Below are 16,759 nucleotides of genomic sequence, written 5' to 3' on the forward strand. Positions count from 1 at the left end.
AAAGATTGGTACTCTGACCCAAGCAGACCGGTGTCCGAGCTTCTAGAACACGCTTCAAAATGAAGGTGAGAATGTGGTCTGTACAATACACCAATTATGACTTTGCATTCTTAATTATTACAAATACCAAAATACTTTTCTTCCAACTCAGAAGTGCGGCAAGTAACTTTTATATTCGCGCATATCTGTCCCACAGTTCGATCTTTAAGGCAAATTTTTGCGATAATTTTACGTTTTTCATTTCGCACGCTCCGTCATTTCATGTTACCAGGTTTTAAGTTTTAATGTTTAATGTGAAAACCTTTGTAAAGAAGAGAGGAAAAAGACAAAAATACAAACACTTCGATTGAAAAAGTCACGCTTCCTTGCATCGATACCCGAAATCTTGAAATAATTTCCTGGCGAATCACGTCAATTCTCCGAAGAAACATTGATATATCTGTGCGTATACGCAACAAAAGCTCGAATTTAGGCTGTTCATAAAAATGTGCAGTTTAAGAGCAGCTTCGATCGACACCCGTGAGTTCCTTAATTCTTAAATCGAAATAAATCCCATCGTCTCAAATATCATTGCTGATATTTAAAGAGTTAAGCCGCTCTGCTCTTTCATCGCACCGTTTCGAGCCAAGTCGATGGAGAAGGAGACGTTATCACCTGTTGCTTTTGCTCCGATATGAAAACGTGCAATCATCTTGTCACGTGGTTAATTAAGTGACCACTTAACCAAAATTTGTCCACTTCTCTGTCGTCTTCCTTTATTGGTGATTCTTCGTTCAGAAGTCGAGTAAGGGCGGAGCGACGAGTGCTGGAGTTTCGAACACGGGCGTTAATGTGACGTTTAAACTATCTCCGAACGCAGTTCTTAATCGCCGCTGCTGTCTACGCCCTCGTGGCTTGCGTCACATTCGCTGAAGAGGCTGCCAAGAAGGACAAGGACATTGAGGGTCGCGGAGGTATCCTCGGCGGCGGTCTCGGAGGTTATGGTGCTGGCGTGGGACCTGGCCTCGGTGGTGCGGGTATCGGAGGCGCTGGGCTCCTGTACGGTGGAGACGGCCTTGGTGGCCGTGGAGTCATTGGCACTGGACTCATTGGAACTGGAGGTCTTGGGTACGGAGGCCTTGGATACGGAGGCCTTGGGTACGGGGGCCTTGGATATGGCGGGCTCGGGTATGGTGGTCTTGGATACGGGAGCCTCGGAGGATATGGTGGCGGCTACCAGTCCGGCTACGGATCTTCGGACGGTGGTTACCAGGGAGGCTACCAGGGCGGCGCTGCGGGCCACAACAAGGGTCCGCGGGTTTCATCGGTGGTGCCTCCAACAGAAACGTGAACGCCTACAACAACAACCAGGGCTACAGCCACACATCTGGATTCTCGGTCAGCGACAGCAAAAGCTTCGGCTCTGGTCAAAAGCAGGGCTCGGCTGGCTTCGGAAGCGGCGCTGCTGGACACCAGGCTGGCTTCGGCCAGTCGTCCTTCGGAGGTGCCAGCGGAGCTGGCTATGGTGGAGTCGGTTACCTTGGTTAGAGGTAAGCACATGCTGAACTGCTGACATGGCAGATGTGACCATGGACATAAGCAGTGCCGGGAACGGTAGCGCGAAGCTTATGGAATATGTGGAAATATGCAAAATATATACGCATCGATCCGCCTCGCTCGGTTTGTTGGAACTATTTTGCATCCTAGAGGAAGCCTTGCATCACCAAGAAATGACATATGATAGCCCTATCTTACCTCTTCCATTTATTTTCGATGTCATGGTTACATGAGTGCCACTTGCGCATGCAGGAAAATGTGAAGAATACTACTATGATGGGATAAACAATTTAACTGACCCATGAGAACCAGGCAGGTTTTAAAGAAAAATTATATAAATTGCTATAGACCAAGCAGGAAGTGAAAAAGATATATTAAACTGAACATGAATGCAATTGTCCGATGAAAAAAGACTTTAAAAAACCTTCAAATATTGCGTTGCTTCTAACGTCCGCGCCAGTAGGTGACGTTGAAGAACAGACTGCATATATATAGACCTAAACTGGCTGACGGGGACAGTGCTGCTTTCTGTTTTGCATTTCAGTTTCTCAACTGGAGTGCGAGCGCGTGGTCGACAATGTTCCTGTTTCAGCGGCAAGCCTGAAGTCAATGATCGAGCCAATAAAACATGTCCTTCAGATTATTCTTCTCGTATGGTTTATTGTCATTTATACAACAATGCTCACCAAGCTGTCTACGAAGCAGTGTGCTCAACTCCATTCAGAATGGCGTAATTTGTTCGACAGATTTGTTCGCTTTCGTCATTCTAGTGACATACTTGACTAGCTTAACAGTAAGCCTTTTATCATGACCGTAGCGCCGTATCATAAAGTTCTATATAGATATTTCTCCAGTCACAGTGACTCAGCGTCGCCTGATGCGTTTTGATGATTTATTCGACGTCCTCGGTTTCACATCCACGCCACTCGCAACCCGGGGAGTGCTAGGCAACGGTCAGAATTATGACTTCACTCGTCCAGTTTTTTCCCCTTCTGTGAAGTGTAGCGAGTTAGGTGCTGCGCCAGAGTCCTCCAGTACTTTTGCTGGTCATAACGCTTCGTCGTAACGCTATATGCGGGAGCCTTCTACGCTGCCAGAGGCGCCCGCGCCGTGGCGCTAGAGCTTGTCTATAAGGGCAACGAGCATATAGCAGTACAGACGGAGGCGCCGTTGTCAGTGATATCGTGACATACTGGCACACAATATTCGCCGTTCGTTGTACTGTTATACTGTGAGAGAGCTCCGCTCCGGCTTCTCAAGAACGCCGAGAAAACAGTCGCTCTACTTGCCTTGAGACGCCGGTTGGCGCGAAATGTGGAAGTGAGCCATATCGTGCCAGGAAACCGGAGGTTTTACGTTTGGCTTCCCGTATGTCCGCTTCCGTAAAAACACTTCGGCGTAAGCGACATCGCTCCTGTTAATGAATGGGTTGTGGAAGGTGCCGCTGTGACGTCACAATGCATGATAACGAAGCTCGAACAATACGCCGTACCAAGCTTTTTCGACGGCCTCCCGACGTATTTGGCGAAGCCGAAAACACGACCTCGGCCGATAACAGAACCAAAACGAGCAAAACACCATCAACTGACTCTAAGCAGTCAAAAGATAGTGGCCAATCTTGCTGCAAGTGGTCTCGCGATAGAAGGGTTGCACACAATTCCGCGCATGGAGGGGAACTACGAAGAACAAGTTTTGACGAGTAGACATTTTGTGACAGAGTTGACATATTTCCTGCACAATACAGGCAAAGCGTTCCTGCACATCTGGCCCGCACGAGAAGTGCACCATCACGCATTCAACGCCAGCAAGATCAACACTCCAACGTTGTCATACAACTTTCGCTTATTTTTTTTTTCTAATAATAAACGAAAGTTGTAAGGCAATGTTGGAGTGTTGATATAAACTTGGCAGGTATGTAGCACTTTATTTTCTGCTTAATATAGAGACGGCATGAAGAAGTAAAAATTCCTAAACAGAGAACTATAAGCATGGGGTTTAGAAACGTAATGAAGTGTCATCAGGAAGTCACCTTCAACAAAAGTGAGCACGCTGCTGTACACCTATCGTCCCAGCATGACGTAAGAGCAGGGCAGGAAATCTGGGCCCATTTTTTAATTTGTAATTTAGATTAGTTCGATAAAACACTCATGTACATTGAAAATAAGTCGAAATAATCTGCGTTTGACGTATACGGGGCCAATATTCGTAGCATGCACTGTTGCCGTGACCTGAATGAGGTGACAGTAAACTGCTTCGGCAGTCAGTTAATTACCGTCGTATTAGTGACCACCTATATAACCAAACTAAACAGCTCCAGTCGTTGCATAAAAACTGAAGCGCTTCAGGTCAGTTTCGAATTGAATCTTTAGATCGCCGGTGAAATTCCGCCCGGACACAACCACCCACGCGATGAGCAGAACGCTAACGCGGTCACAAAGCCTTGCATAAAACGAGAATGCTTGTCCTCGAGTCGTTCGGATTCTGACACAGACACCCCTTCAAAAACAACCGCTTTTGAGATGAGAGACGTCAAATATGTACGCGATCTAGAGAGGCGACCGCATGCACTTTCACAGCGTATTGAGATGGGCCAGATGTTCTCATAATAGCTGGCAATATTTTTTTGTTTCTTTACTGCCTGGCTTTGGCCCATAACATTTCACCAAAAAACATTCAACAAAAAACACACAAAACGCTATGTACATACGACACTGTCGTGGTCAGCCAGCATGAGTCTGGCTTCGTCATACTAGAATTCACGTAGCATACAGAGCGGTTCTAGCCTCGAGAGCCACTCGGGAGGCTCCGCAGCGGCTTTCTGGGTGGCTTTCTGGATGGATTGTGATAAAGACGCACGACCTGCCCGAATTTATTTTCGGGAAAGAATGGACTGCTTTCTGGCCATCCTAATGGTTGGCAATATAACCACTGGTCCTTAAGGGTTACAGAGTGGATTCCAAGAGAAGGCAAGCGTAGCAGGGGGCGGCAGAAGGTTAGGTGGGCGGATGAGATTAGGAAGTTTGCAGGCATATGGTGGGCGCAGCTGGCAAAAGGGCAGGGTTAATTGGAGAGACATGGAGACGCCTTAGCACTGCAGTGGGCGTAGTCAGGCTGATGATGATGATGATGCGTAGTTGTTTGCTGCATCTACAATCCCCGCGGGCATTTAATTGCAGTTTCGCTCTTGCTCTCTTTCTTCAAGAGTACATTCATTTCTCATTCTACAAGGGCGAGCAAATGGAAGAGCCGCAGTAGTTAAGTGAGGCCGCTGTCGTCTTGGTGTTAACTGGGGTGTATGACAGCTGCCAAAATTTTTACCATACGCAATGAAAGTCGGAAGAAACCTCTATTAATGCCTCCACTGTATCGCACCGCAGAAATACCTTAACTTCGGTTGCCACAAAAAGATTGTCTCTAAACTGGGATTCTGCCGCTGACTTTAAGGAAATATCTGTTTCACAAAAATTACTTGCACGTAATGTCAGTCGAGAACAGATCATGAACTACCTCCGCCCCGACGTGTGCCAAATAGTGAGTGCGGGTGCTGCTTCCTTGCACTTGGTACCCTAAGGGGTCAGTGGCGCCTTTAGCGGCCGTTTTTGTCCTCATATCTTGAAACAGTTTTTTCTCACGAAGCGCTGCCCCGCCGCGGTGGCTCAGTGGTTAGGGCGCTCGACTGCTGATCCGGAGTTCCCGGGTTCGAACCCGACCGCGGCGGCTGCGTTTTTATGGAGGAAAAACGCTAAGGCGCCCGTGTGCTGTGCGATGTCAGTGCACGTTAAAGATCCCCAGGTGGTCGAAATTATTCCGGAGCGCTCCACTGCGGCACCTCCTTCTTCCTTTCCTCTTTCACTCCCTCCCTTATCCCTTCCCTTACGGCGCGGTTCAGGTGTCCAACGATGTATGAGACAGATACTGCGCCATTTCCTTTTCCCCAAAAAAACCAATTATAATTATATATAAGCGCTCTGCAAATCCTCTTTTACTGTTCTCCCTTTACTATGTTATTCGCTCTTAGAAAATGTTTTCTTTAAACTGTGCAAACTCCCACTGAGCTTTCGAACAGCAATGATCAATATCTCCAAAAACATCTTTATAATATTTGACAGTACTGGTGGGATGGTTATAAGCAAAGGACGTGAACAACACCGTGAGAGAAGGGATGAAGGAGAATGTGAAATGAGAGAGATCGAAAGAGTCGCCGCTAGCTGCTTGAAAGATCTTTGTGATAAAACCTGTCGCCGTCAGCGTCGTAGTATGTCACCGACGAAAAACGCAGGGACATGTAAGCCAGGTTTCGAGACCCTCCTGGGAATTTTCATAATGTCCTGATAGAATATCTTTGGGATGTTTCGAGTAATCATTCTGTTATGTCTTCTTTTTTTAAATCTCGGGCATTGATTTTTTACGCTTCATCGAGAAGACATCAACCACAGAAGACAACCCCAAGAAGGCATTTAAGTTCAAAATATCCTCTGAAGATAACCACCTTTTCTTGCTAGGGCGCACAAAGACGTCGCAAACATTGACACTATACCATTGGAAGCAAAAATCTTTCGGTCTTTGCGAGCAAAACTGACAGCACGCAAGTTAGAAGTTAAATGCGTAGTGAATGCTAATAAGCTTAAACTTGGAATGCGATGGCGTCTAGTTTCCTGTCTTTCGTTCGGGCGGATGCGTCTGAAGAGACGCCAGAGTCGCCCCCCTCCCCCCCTCCCCACTCTCCGCCCCCAACTCTCATCCGCGTCGAAATCGTTGCTTTGCGCCAGCGCAACATCCACGAACCGCATACCTATTCGACGTGCTTTCGCGAAGAGAAAACCTACGCTGTGAGAGGTTTTCTTTTTTTTTTTTATCCGACGCTCCAATTTCGCGGCGCCGGTGTTTCCCGTTCACTGCCCGCAATTTGCCTCCGGCCAGACCTTGCGCCAGCGTCGATGCACGCGGTCACCTCTTGATCGCTGCTTCTGGTTTTCCCCCACGTACACACAGGACTCAGCCTGACCAGTAGAACAGTTCTGAGTGTGCGCGTTCGTGCGAATTGCCCGTGAATACGTGTTCGGAGCGTGTGCATGTGTCACGTATCAGCCTGCACTCTTGCCATCTGGAATACCCTGCCAGGTATATGGCCGTCGTCACCCCCCCCCCCCCCCCCCTTTTCAGTAATGCCTTTGATGTGCTGCAGGTACTTGCATAAATAAATAAATAAATAAATAAATAAATAAATAAATAAATAAATAAATAAATAAATAAATACTCAAGCCTCCCCAGTTCCTAATGAAGTGCCGTCAGCCTCCATTTGCCACGTGTGAACGCCAAGTGGTGCAACATGTTCAGCAGTAAAATCGGTGGCCACTAAATGCCACTAAATGTAATATAAAACTTCATTTCATCAACCAGTTTCATGGCGTTTAACAGTGTCAACCATCTTCATAACCAAAAACAGAGCTTTTTGTAACACGTCATTTCATCCCAGAGTACTGTAGTTGTGTGTATTTGTCTTTACTATTTCTTTTCCCTTATATTCAGGCGAGTTTGTTTATTAACATTGTCATTTTTCAGGTCTGCTATCACACGAGTGTTTGTTGCATTTTTGTTGTATTTTTTTATATTGTAACAAGACTGCATTTGTAACATTATTCATTTCCTGCGCGAAAGTCGCATGTGCTGTGAATTGTTCTCTTTTAAACATTCAACATTTCATGCATAACTGCTGCACAAACTGCCATGTAAAGGGGGTGGGGACCCAGTCAAGCTTGCCTTAGAGCAGCTTTTTGTCCCCACTCCCTGCATTTTTATTTGTACTAAAAATGCAAAATAAAGATTGATTGATTGATTGATTGAATTACGTGGTCGGATAAACGGCGAAATGAGATCGTTCAGCAGGGTATATTCCTACGGTACGAAACAGCGCAACTAACACGAAGGACGAGAAAAAGAAGAATACACGGACACGCGCTGTTACTTACAACTGTCTGTTTTAATCGGAAAACCACATATTTGTAATCTCTAATCACCGCGTCAGAGCCTCACGTCATCATCACAAACTACAACCTAAACAGAAAGAAAAATAACAATTGTTGAAACGTAAGCACCTACAGGCTCCCACGTTGTTCCATCAGCCATATCTCGCGCTTAGACAAGGCCATCGAAGTGCTGCTCACACACGAGTCAGCTTGTGTGAAGATATGATAAGCCTCTACTACTTCTCGTACTAGTTGGTCTTTATGACGATGCAGCAGCACAGTGTTGTCAAAGTACGGTGTGCACAGGCAGGATTCGCAATGTGGAAGCAACTTTGCTGAACAAGAGCCTCCCAAAGAATTAGCATGTTCCAACAGGCGATCATTGAGGCACCTGCCTCTTTGGCAGACAGTCAGCGCGTGTCCGTGTATTCGTTTTCTGGTCCTTCGTGTTAGTTGCGCTGTTTCGTACCTTAAGATGCAATACCAACTCGCCCACTTTGCTGTGTTGCTACAAGATAATCCTACGCATGCGCAGCGGGTGATTGCGGTAGATTTCGATATAAATAAAAAAAAGAAAAACCTAAGAACGTATATAGCTTTCTAAGAAGCCTTGTTCACGGGGCTCCAGAATATTGAAGAGTATACATTTTAGTTTACTTTATTTACGCTACGGTGAAATCAAGAACATATACTCACTTTGTAGGAAAAATGTTACTCTTAGGAATGAAAAACTTGCAGTGCATTGGGCGACGCCGGCTCTCTGGAATTATTGGCGACTGGATCACCAGGCACTGCAAAATCAGGCCCGCAGTTCAACACAAAATTCGAAACAATCAACAAGCTGTGGTGGATATTCGTCGCACATTCGAGGCTTTCTTGCGACGCTGACTATTCTAACAGACCAGTCAGAGCGAGCGAAGGTGACATTTATCTCTTTATTTATTTAGTTACTTATTTCTACACCGCGCAAATCCTCACTCGGTTTCAGTATGGAGTTGATACAGCATATGGGAAAAAAACAACTGAACCGTGAACAATTAACAAATATTGCATTTGAGTTAACAATAATACAGATAATGTGATGCAATAGACTCAAAGCAAAGCAAGCGGTGCGAGAATGCATTTTTGTTGGGACACTGAGGACGAATTCAAGTTCGCCTCCATCGATAAATTACGGTATCATAATGCCAACGCTGTCATTTTCAATAAAAACATAGCTTTTGTCAGTTAGAAAAGGTCAAAAAACGAAATGCAAGTGTCGCCACAGCGGGCCGTTTTTTTTTTTTTTTGCCTGTGAACTGCGCTGACCTAAGGACAGTTGTTCACGCGTTGCGGATCTCTGAGGGTAGCCTGCACAGTCATTAACTTCCGAACGACAGCCGTACAGTATTTCTTTTTTGAATTTTTCGGTTCGGACGTGGCGAGTTCAAATGGAGGAGTGGGAAATTTTCTAATTAGAACTTTCTCAGCACTTAGGTTGTCTTTTTTGCTGCCGCACAAACATCATGACCGAAAGCAGCCACAGAATTGATTTTTGCTGAAATTGGATGCAGTTGTCCTGACCTGAGAGCCCCTGTTAAGATCGGGACACCAAGCCGGTAGTCAGGTAAACACTCTTGCCTGCTAATGCTGCTTTCCTAATGCAAACAATTAGGCAAATCTAATCATGACTGCCAGCTTATCGCGGGGTACTGCCCCTCAGGCTGTATACATCCTGTAGATATCCTGCCATACTGCGATTATCTGTAGTCCAGGCATATGGACTAGTGAAATGCTCCCGGTGGTACTTATCACTGCGCATGATTATACCGTAGAGGACACAGGGGTCATTAATTCATGACTATTCTTTCATTTTTCCCCGTCGAAAGGTGGCCGCTGCAGCTGACGGCAAGGCACCGCGACGAATGGCTAATTATTTGATGCATAAAGTTATTCGCGTTTCTTCGACATATACTGTTCTTTACTACATGTCGCGCCTTGCCATAAGGCTATTAACAACACGCAAAGCGCAATTAATTCTCATTAATGACCAAGGCTTATAAAAAAAAGTGCGGATCGTTTGCTCACACCTTTGTTTTTCTCTTCTTCGTGTTGAGATCGCTGTTGTGTGTCCTAGATAAAGATACACTGTGTTCAGAGATGCATTCACAAACTAAATCCAGTAAAGTATGCTTGCTATATTTATTCTCGAAGGCTCGATCTTGGCAGAATTAACGACTTCGCAAATATATGTCACCCTTACACCTTGGAAAACAATGAGGGCAAGGAGAGATGGCTACACGAGGTCTGGCTGACAACCCAAAGTTTACTGAAAGACGAATTTCATGTTACATTTATTTCTTTTTGTTTTGTTTTGCTTTGCATGCTTGCCCCGCTAGTTGACAGCGGGTGCAGAACTTTGAGTTTTCATCATGATCATCATCAACGTCCAAGTGCAGTGCAATGCAGGACAAATACCCCTTCCAATGAGCTGCAATTACTTCTGTTCTGGGCCAGCCGTGAGCTTGTTCCAGGAAATTTATTTAGCTTGTCGCTCCATCTGACCTAAGCTGCCTCAGAGTACATTTTCCCTTCAAATACAAATTTATTTGTTTCTTTGGAGAGAGAGAGAGAGAAACAACTTTATTGTAACACCAGTCAATGAACGCCAGGAGAGAAGTCCATCTCCCCTGTCGGCCCTAGCCGTCGTCCGGGATCCCTTGGGATACAGCAGCAGCAAGGGCTTGACCGATGATGTCTTGCTGGACGTTGGGGTCTGGGCTGCGGAGCAAAGCCTCCCAGGATTCTATAGTGCGTGAGCTATCATATTTGGAGAGAGAGAGAAACTTTATTTGGTCCATTAAGGGTTTAGCTTTCGGTCTTCGTCTTCATCGCTACATATCTTTCCTTCCTCAGTCGACTTCTTCTTGCCTTGAGACAAGCAGCGCAAATACAATGAATAGCAGTCACATGGCGCTGAAAGCTGCCTTTCTGCCTCCCCCCCCCCCCCCTAAAAAAAAAAACCCCGCAAATTATCAATTATCTTCTTCTATTTGGTTTTCTCACGCTACGATAACAAGAGAGCTTTCACACTTGCCGAAGGCTCTATCCTTCATCTGCACGACCACAGAGGTCGCTCGAACACTCGCGGACGTATTCGACTCATCGCATTTCGCCTCTCCGAGTGCTTAACGGAAAGGCGCGGGGAGAACCGGAGAAAGGAAGCCTGAGGTGGAACTTCGGGGAAGGCCGCTTCTGGTGCGGAGGCGGTGTAGTGTAAGAGATAAGGACACCCATTGCATCTTGACCCTTTCTCTTCTTGCGCAAGAGGTAAGTTGCAACGATGAACGACTTTTAGAATTGCACGCATTGCGCGTCACTTCCTGTATACGGCGGACTCGTGTCGTTCCGATTCGCACTAACGGCGTGACCTTCTCACCACTCCCGGCATAAAAGGCCAGCCACTGCGGACGGCGATTCACAGTCCCTGCCAAAGATCGGTGTTCCAAGCCAAAGGAGCAGAGTGCCCAGGACAGAGAGAAGGCCCACCACTGAAGGCGAACGCCCCTGCACCAATGAAGGTGAGAGTTTAGTCAGTTGTGTTGTGGTTATGGAGCTAAGAAGCAAGGGCTAGCATGCCCTAAATGTTTGCCCGACCACTGCTGTTTAGTACATAATCTCTACAACGGAGCAGGACAGTACCGTAATGGTTCCCTGAGAAATGACCAATGCAATAAGTTAGTATTGTGGGCTAATAATTTTATCCTGGGTTCCTAGCGGGTTGAAATTTTGTGAGAATATTGTTACCGATGAATTCGGACCTACATCGCCTTTCTTCCAGACTTTAAGGAAGAATTTTTTGTTTTTGCAAAGTTGCGTGATAACAAGCCACAATGGAGAAAACATCATTTTCAAAAGAATCTAAAACATTCCTAATTCGTGGATTATATTACCCAAGAAATGCAAATACCACTCTTATTGCCATCGCATTACCTTTCGAGGAATGTTCCTAAGGTAGCATCCCCCTGGCTTTACACTGTTTCAAACGAGCTTCAAACGAAGCTTAAAACTAGCCTCGGATTTCAGCGTTAGTGACGATGGAGAGTATAATTCGGTAACTTGAGTTAAACACTATTTGATAATAACGCTGTCATCTCTGTATTTTCTATAGCCATCTTGAGGACCTCGCCTAATGCTCGATAATCATGAACCGCTGATCGTATCGATGTTGCTGTGTCGGCGACCAAGCGCAAAGGCGCATACTACCTCTGCTTTTATATATGCAGCAATGTCCTCTAGTCCATTGTAAACACCCCCCCCCCCCCCCCCCCCCCCCCCCTGTAATTCTATCTCTCTGATGTCAAAAGGTGGCAGAATGTCTAGGCATTAAAATCTGTATGAAACGGCCTAACCTTATTCTGCACTCAAGAGCATACGACGAATGAATGAATATATATATATATATATATATATATATATATATATATATATATATATATATATATATATATATATATATATATATATATATATATATATATATATATATATATATATATTCTGCGCCTTTTACTTTACAGAATTACAATGTCCAGTTCATCGTTAAGTTACTTTCTATTTTTCATTTTAATGTGGGCCGTCGCAGTGGCTCAGTGGTTATGGCGCTAGGCTGGTGTCCCGTAGACGCGGGTTCGATCCCGGCCGTGGCGGTCGAATTTCGATGGAGGCGAAATGCTAGTGTGTACTGTGCGATGTCAGTGCACGTTAAAGAACCCCAGGTGGTCAAAATTTCTGAAGCCCTTAACTGCGGTGTACCTCATAGCCCGAGTCGCTTCGGGAAATTAAACCCCGATAAACTATTTTAATGTCATCGTCCTTACGAATTACCCATATACTGATTTGGGTCTAAGACAAATGTTAGCAAGCCTCAGGACAACTTTTCAAACCGCTGAGGAGGAACAGCTCTGTGTTATTGCGCCCTGGATGCGCTGAAGACAGAAAAACTGTCGATTATGTTGCCTTCCTAAATATTGGCGAAGATGCCAGGGCTGGTAAACATACTTATGATGTCGATATTGCCAATGGTTTAATAGAACACGGTTACTAATCTTGACAGCAGTTCAATGTGTCTCGCTCGTGGGATCGGGGAATCATCAGAGGAAATAACTTGTCAAGGAAAAAAACATTCCTGTCAGACATATACCGTATACTGTCTCGCAAGTTCAGTGAATTTCGAAGCCAACTTCAAACCGACAATAACGAGGGAACCCCGTATAAAGTCCCTCTCCTTTCTCTAAATTCATATTTCGCGCTGCATACTTCGCGAGCACGCAGATTTTTAAAAACTTCCAACCCCTCTAGTGAGGTCCATTTGACGCGAGCATTAGCAATCGAGGGCCCAACTCAAAGGCACCAATATTGCTGGTCGCTAGTTGTCCCGTTGTTGTGTCATTTCTGTACTTCAGAGGTGCAACTTTATAAAGGTTGGCACAGTAGCATAAAAGCAGAAAATTTTTGGACATCAATAAAAACGTTTCGCTACTACTCCTGAGGGATCCAATGATTATGTAGTTACGTGCCAGTTAGCGAAGGCTACACTTTGAACTTAACAGATCCAGAAAAGCCTGTGTGTGCTTCGGCTCGAGTACTGAATGAGCTGGAGGAAATGAATGACTGAGTGATGAAGTGCGGTTCGATGAATGGAAGCAAGTGGTCCTGGCGTAGGAGGGATTCTTTTCAGAATCACTTCAAAATATATATTCACGGCTAAACATCAGGCGTCAATCATCTTCAGCTGATGGACGCTTGATGATCTGACCATCAAGACGCCATCTAAAATTCTTCACAATCTTGCATTCTTCGCAGTTCTTCACAGCTGCTGCTGTCTGCGCCCTTGTGGCATGCAGCGTCTTCGCTGAAGATGCTGCCAAGGAGGACAAGGAGGTCGAAGGTCGTGGAGGCATCCTCGGCGGTGGCCTCTTAGTCGGTGGCATCGGTGCCGGAGTGGGAGCTGGTCTCGGAGGCGCTGGGATCGGCCGTGGATTCGGAGTAGTTGGCGGTGCCGGTTACGGTGGAGCTGGTCTTGTCGGTCCCGGAGTCGTTGGCACTGGACTCGTTGGAGCAGGTGGCCTCGGATATGGTGGTCTTGGCAGTGGTGGTCTTGGATATGGCCGTCTGGGATATGGCGGTCTTGGATTTGGAGGTGCCGGATATGGTGGCCTCGGCTATGGCGGTCTTAGAAATGGTCGTATCGGTTATGGAGGTCTTGGATATGGTGGTCTTGGCAGTGGTGGTCTTGGATACGGTCGTCTTGGATATGGAGGTCTCGGCTATGGCGGTGCCGGGTATGGTGGCCTCGGTTATGGTGGCCTTAGAAACGGTCGTCTCGGATACGGTGGTCTCGGATACGGCGGTCTCGGAGGAATTGGAGGCGGCTACCAGTCCGGTTACGGATCCTCGGCTGGCGGCTACCAGGGCGGATACCTGGGCGGCGCCACCGGCTACAACCAGGGATCCGCTGGCTATGCCGGAGGTGCCTCCAACAGGAACGTGAACGCCTACAGCAACAACCAGGGCTACAGCCACAGCTCTGGCTTCTCCGCCAGCGACAGCAAGAGCTTCGGCTCCGGCCACAAACAGGGCTCCGCGGGTTTCGGTAGCGGCACTGCTGGACACCAGGCTGGCTTCGGCCAGTCGTCGTTTGGAAAGGCCGCCGGGGCTGGCTTCGGTGGAGGTTACCTTGGCTAAAGGTACGCACTTTACGTCTGAGTGTCCTCAAGACTAATTGTACTGTTCGTTTTAGTGTCCCACCTATGTTTGAGGTCGGTCTGAGGCTCATCATACTCTAAAGGCTGGAGATGCATTGAGGAAATTTTCAAGACAGTTCATAGACTGTCTATACACTGTCTATGAGTAGTGCAAATATATCTGAGAAAATGTAGAATGCTGTAAACCTATCGCAAGTTGTTAGTTGTTAGCTCCTAAGGGGAGCGTAAAGTCTACAGGTATTTTTGTTACGAAGCATTCGGTATTCACGAAAGAAGACAAGATGACTTGGCGGGTAGCCAGGGCAGCAGGCAGAATGTACAGTAGTTGTTGGGTGGTGATGGCGTTAAAGCGCCTTACTCTGAGCACGTCGGAATTTGCTCCGCCTGTGTCGCATAGCCTAAACGAAATATTACTCCAACCACTGCCTCAGGAAGGCCAGGCGGGTGCATACGAACATAGAGAACTGAATGTTATCTTACAAACGAAACTTTGGAAATAAGCCGACAGATGCGTACCTTTCATAGAACGTGAATACTTTTAATCATTCTTATATTTTACCTTTGAGAGAGGGGAGTTGACTGGAGCACAAATTTAAGGAAGTAGTAGTCATGGAGCAATAATTTCGCTCTCTTATTATTTTGCTGTTTTTTTTCACTTCCAGAGACGACGCCATCTTAACGTACTACGTCGTCACCGTTCCTGATTCCAAAGAGTCTCACCAGAGGCGCCTAAAGAGTCAATAAAGACTGATCTCTTGAACTAGGCCAATTGTGTATATATTTTGTAATCATTTGTCACGCCAGCAAAAAGAAACCTTTCCTCCGTGGGTGGAATGGAGCACCCACAAGAACTGTTGACAGCCCTGTAGATGGTATGTCAGCTAGCTGTTATATCTGCTATAATGTATGCACACACAGACGAGAGGATGGTTGATTTGAAAACACCACTGGTACCGAATATATGCCTCTCAGCATGCGAAAACCGTTACGCTTACCGAATATTTCTGGACAAAAAGCATTTTCGAGGAAGAAACCGCTTATGAACGCAATTTTTTCATATAATAGAAGATTTCATTAAAACAATCAATATGTCCCTAGATCACCTGACGCAATCTTGCATTTTTATTATATTAACGTTTTTCCTATCGTCAAAGGTGTCCCCCACTGGCTTTCTATGGCAGTCTTAACTGCTTGATGCGATCGATGGAAACACTTTAAAAGAAAGATTGCGCCACATATCAGATGAATGAACGATTATCTCCAATATTTCCACAACAGTATCTTACAAGTTTCCCATTTTCAAAATTCTTGTCCGAGAATGTTGGACATGTGCCGGTCTCATACAAATACTCTTTTGACCCACTGTCGCCTCTTGAACATTCTTGAACGCATGAACATTCATGCGCATCTTCAGTTAAGCAGAAAATAATTTCCAGAGCTCAGCTGTGAAACTATTCGCGAAATTGATGTATATCCCTCGCTCTTACTCTTGTCTTCAACAAACTCTTTTTTATGCCTGCTTTATATATATATACCCACACACAAAAACACTTCCTAGCGCCGCTGATTTCGATTAAAAACAAGTATTTTTCCGCCTAAATGTATCCAGACCTAAAGAATGCCATTTCGCTAGCTTTGCAAAGCAGAACATCAAGAATAAATATCTTATATGCGCGTAAAATAAGTTATATATGTTAATACATCAGAATCTGGTTTATTGCAGTTTAACGTCCCAAAGCTACTCAGGCAATTAGGGACGCCGTAGTGAAGGGCTCCGGAAATTCGACCACCTGGGGTTCTTTAACGTGCACTGAGGAAGCTATATTTCTGCAGGTCTGAGTTTAGGGTCCAAATAAGGCGGCAGAAATCTTGAAAATTGGCCTTCAGTTATTCTTTGCTAAAATGCGCTGTCAGCCGGGTGGATGTTTCATGCAATTTTGAAATAACGCAAACTCTTCTTGAAATTACTGTTATTGACAAGCAACCGCTGGTCAAAAAAAGAAAGACTATATCAAAGTTAGTCCCTTGCCGTAACTACCTTCAATCCTGCACTACAATAACCTTAAACTAATTTCAACTACGCAATTAAATTCGCCTTGGAAAAGAATAATTGTTAAACTGCTCGAGACGCATTTGTGCTCCGTCAAAGGCTTACGCAAAAATAAAAAAATAACAGGACATACTGAAACTGTCGTTATTTCGAATATCCGGTGGCGCAAAGCAGGAAGTCTGCGTTGCAGCGCGCAGCCAACGTATTAAAATTAACTTTAAAAACGTTGCGCGCAACATGGAAGCAGACGACACCCGTACGCATGCGCGTACGTCTCCGCCGCCGCCACCGTCTCAATCACGCCCAGCCAAAAAAAAAAAAAAAAGATCGCGTGATAGCAGCGAGGGACCACCTTAGAACATAACCATGACTAAACTGTAACCACCGCGACCTAGAGCGGTGTGAAGTGTGTGTTTCTTTTTTTGATACCCCACACAAACTTTTGACGCCATGGCTGTTGA

General features: G+C 45.7%; 1 protein-coding gene and 1 pseudogene across 2 annotated transcripts; both read left to right on the plus strand.

Annotated features, from left to right (window-relative positions):
- On the plus strand, nucleotides 1–2,179 carry LOC144104606 (uncharacterized; annotated as a pseudogene). The gene is made up of 3 exons (XR_013308593.1): nucleotides 1–65; nucleotides 860–1,529; nucleotides 2,081–2,179. The product of XR_013308593.1 is annotated as an uncharacterized LOC144104606 (transcript).
- An 8,450-nt stretch (nucleotides 2,180–10,629) lies between these two features.
- LOC144104607 (uncharacterized) lies at nucleotides 10,630–15,024 on the plus strand. Its single transcript, XM_077637713.1, has 4 exons — nucleotides 10,630–10,811; nucleotides 10,938–11,062; nucleotides 13,347–14,230; nucleotides 14,911–15,024. The coding sequence occupies exons 2-3, from the start codon at nucleotides 11,057–11,059 to the stop codon at nucleotides 14,226–14,228; spliced, it is 888 nt and encodes a 295-aa protein (XP_077493839.1). The 5' UTR covers nucleotides 10,630–10,811; nucleotides 10,938–11,056; the 3' UTR covers nucleotides 14,229–14,230; nucleotides 14,911–15,024.
- Nucleotides 15,025–16,759: the final 1,735 nt, after the last annotated feature.

This window comes from Amblyomma americanum, chromosome 9 (genome assembly GCF_052857255.1).
Source record: "Amblyomma americanum isolate KBUSLIRL-KWMA chromosome 9, ASM5285725v1, whole genome shotgun sequence".
Taxonomy (NCBI): domain Eukaryota; kingdom Metazoa; phylum Arthropoda; class Arachnida; order Ixodida; family Ixodidae; genus Amblyomma; species Amblyomma americanum.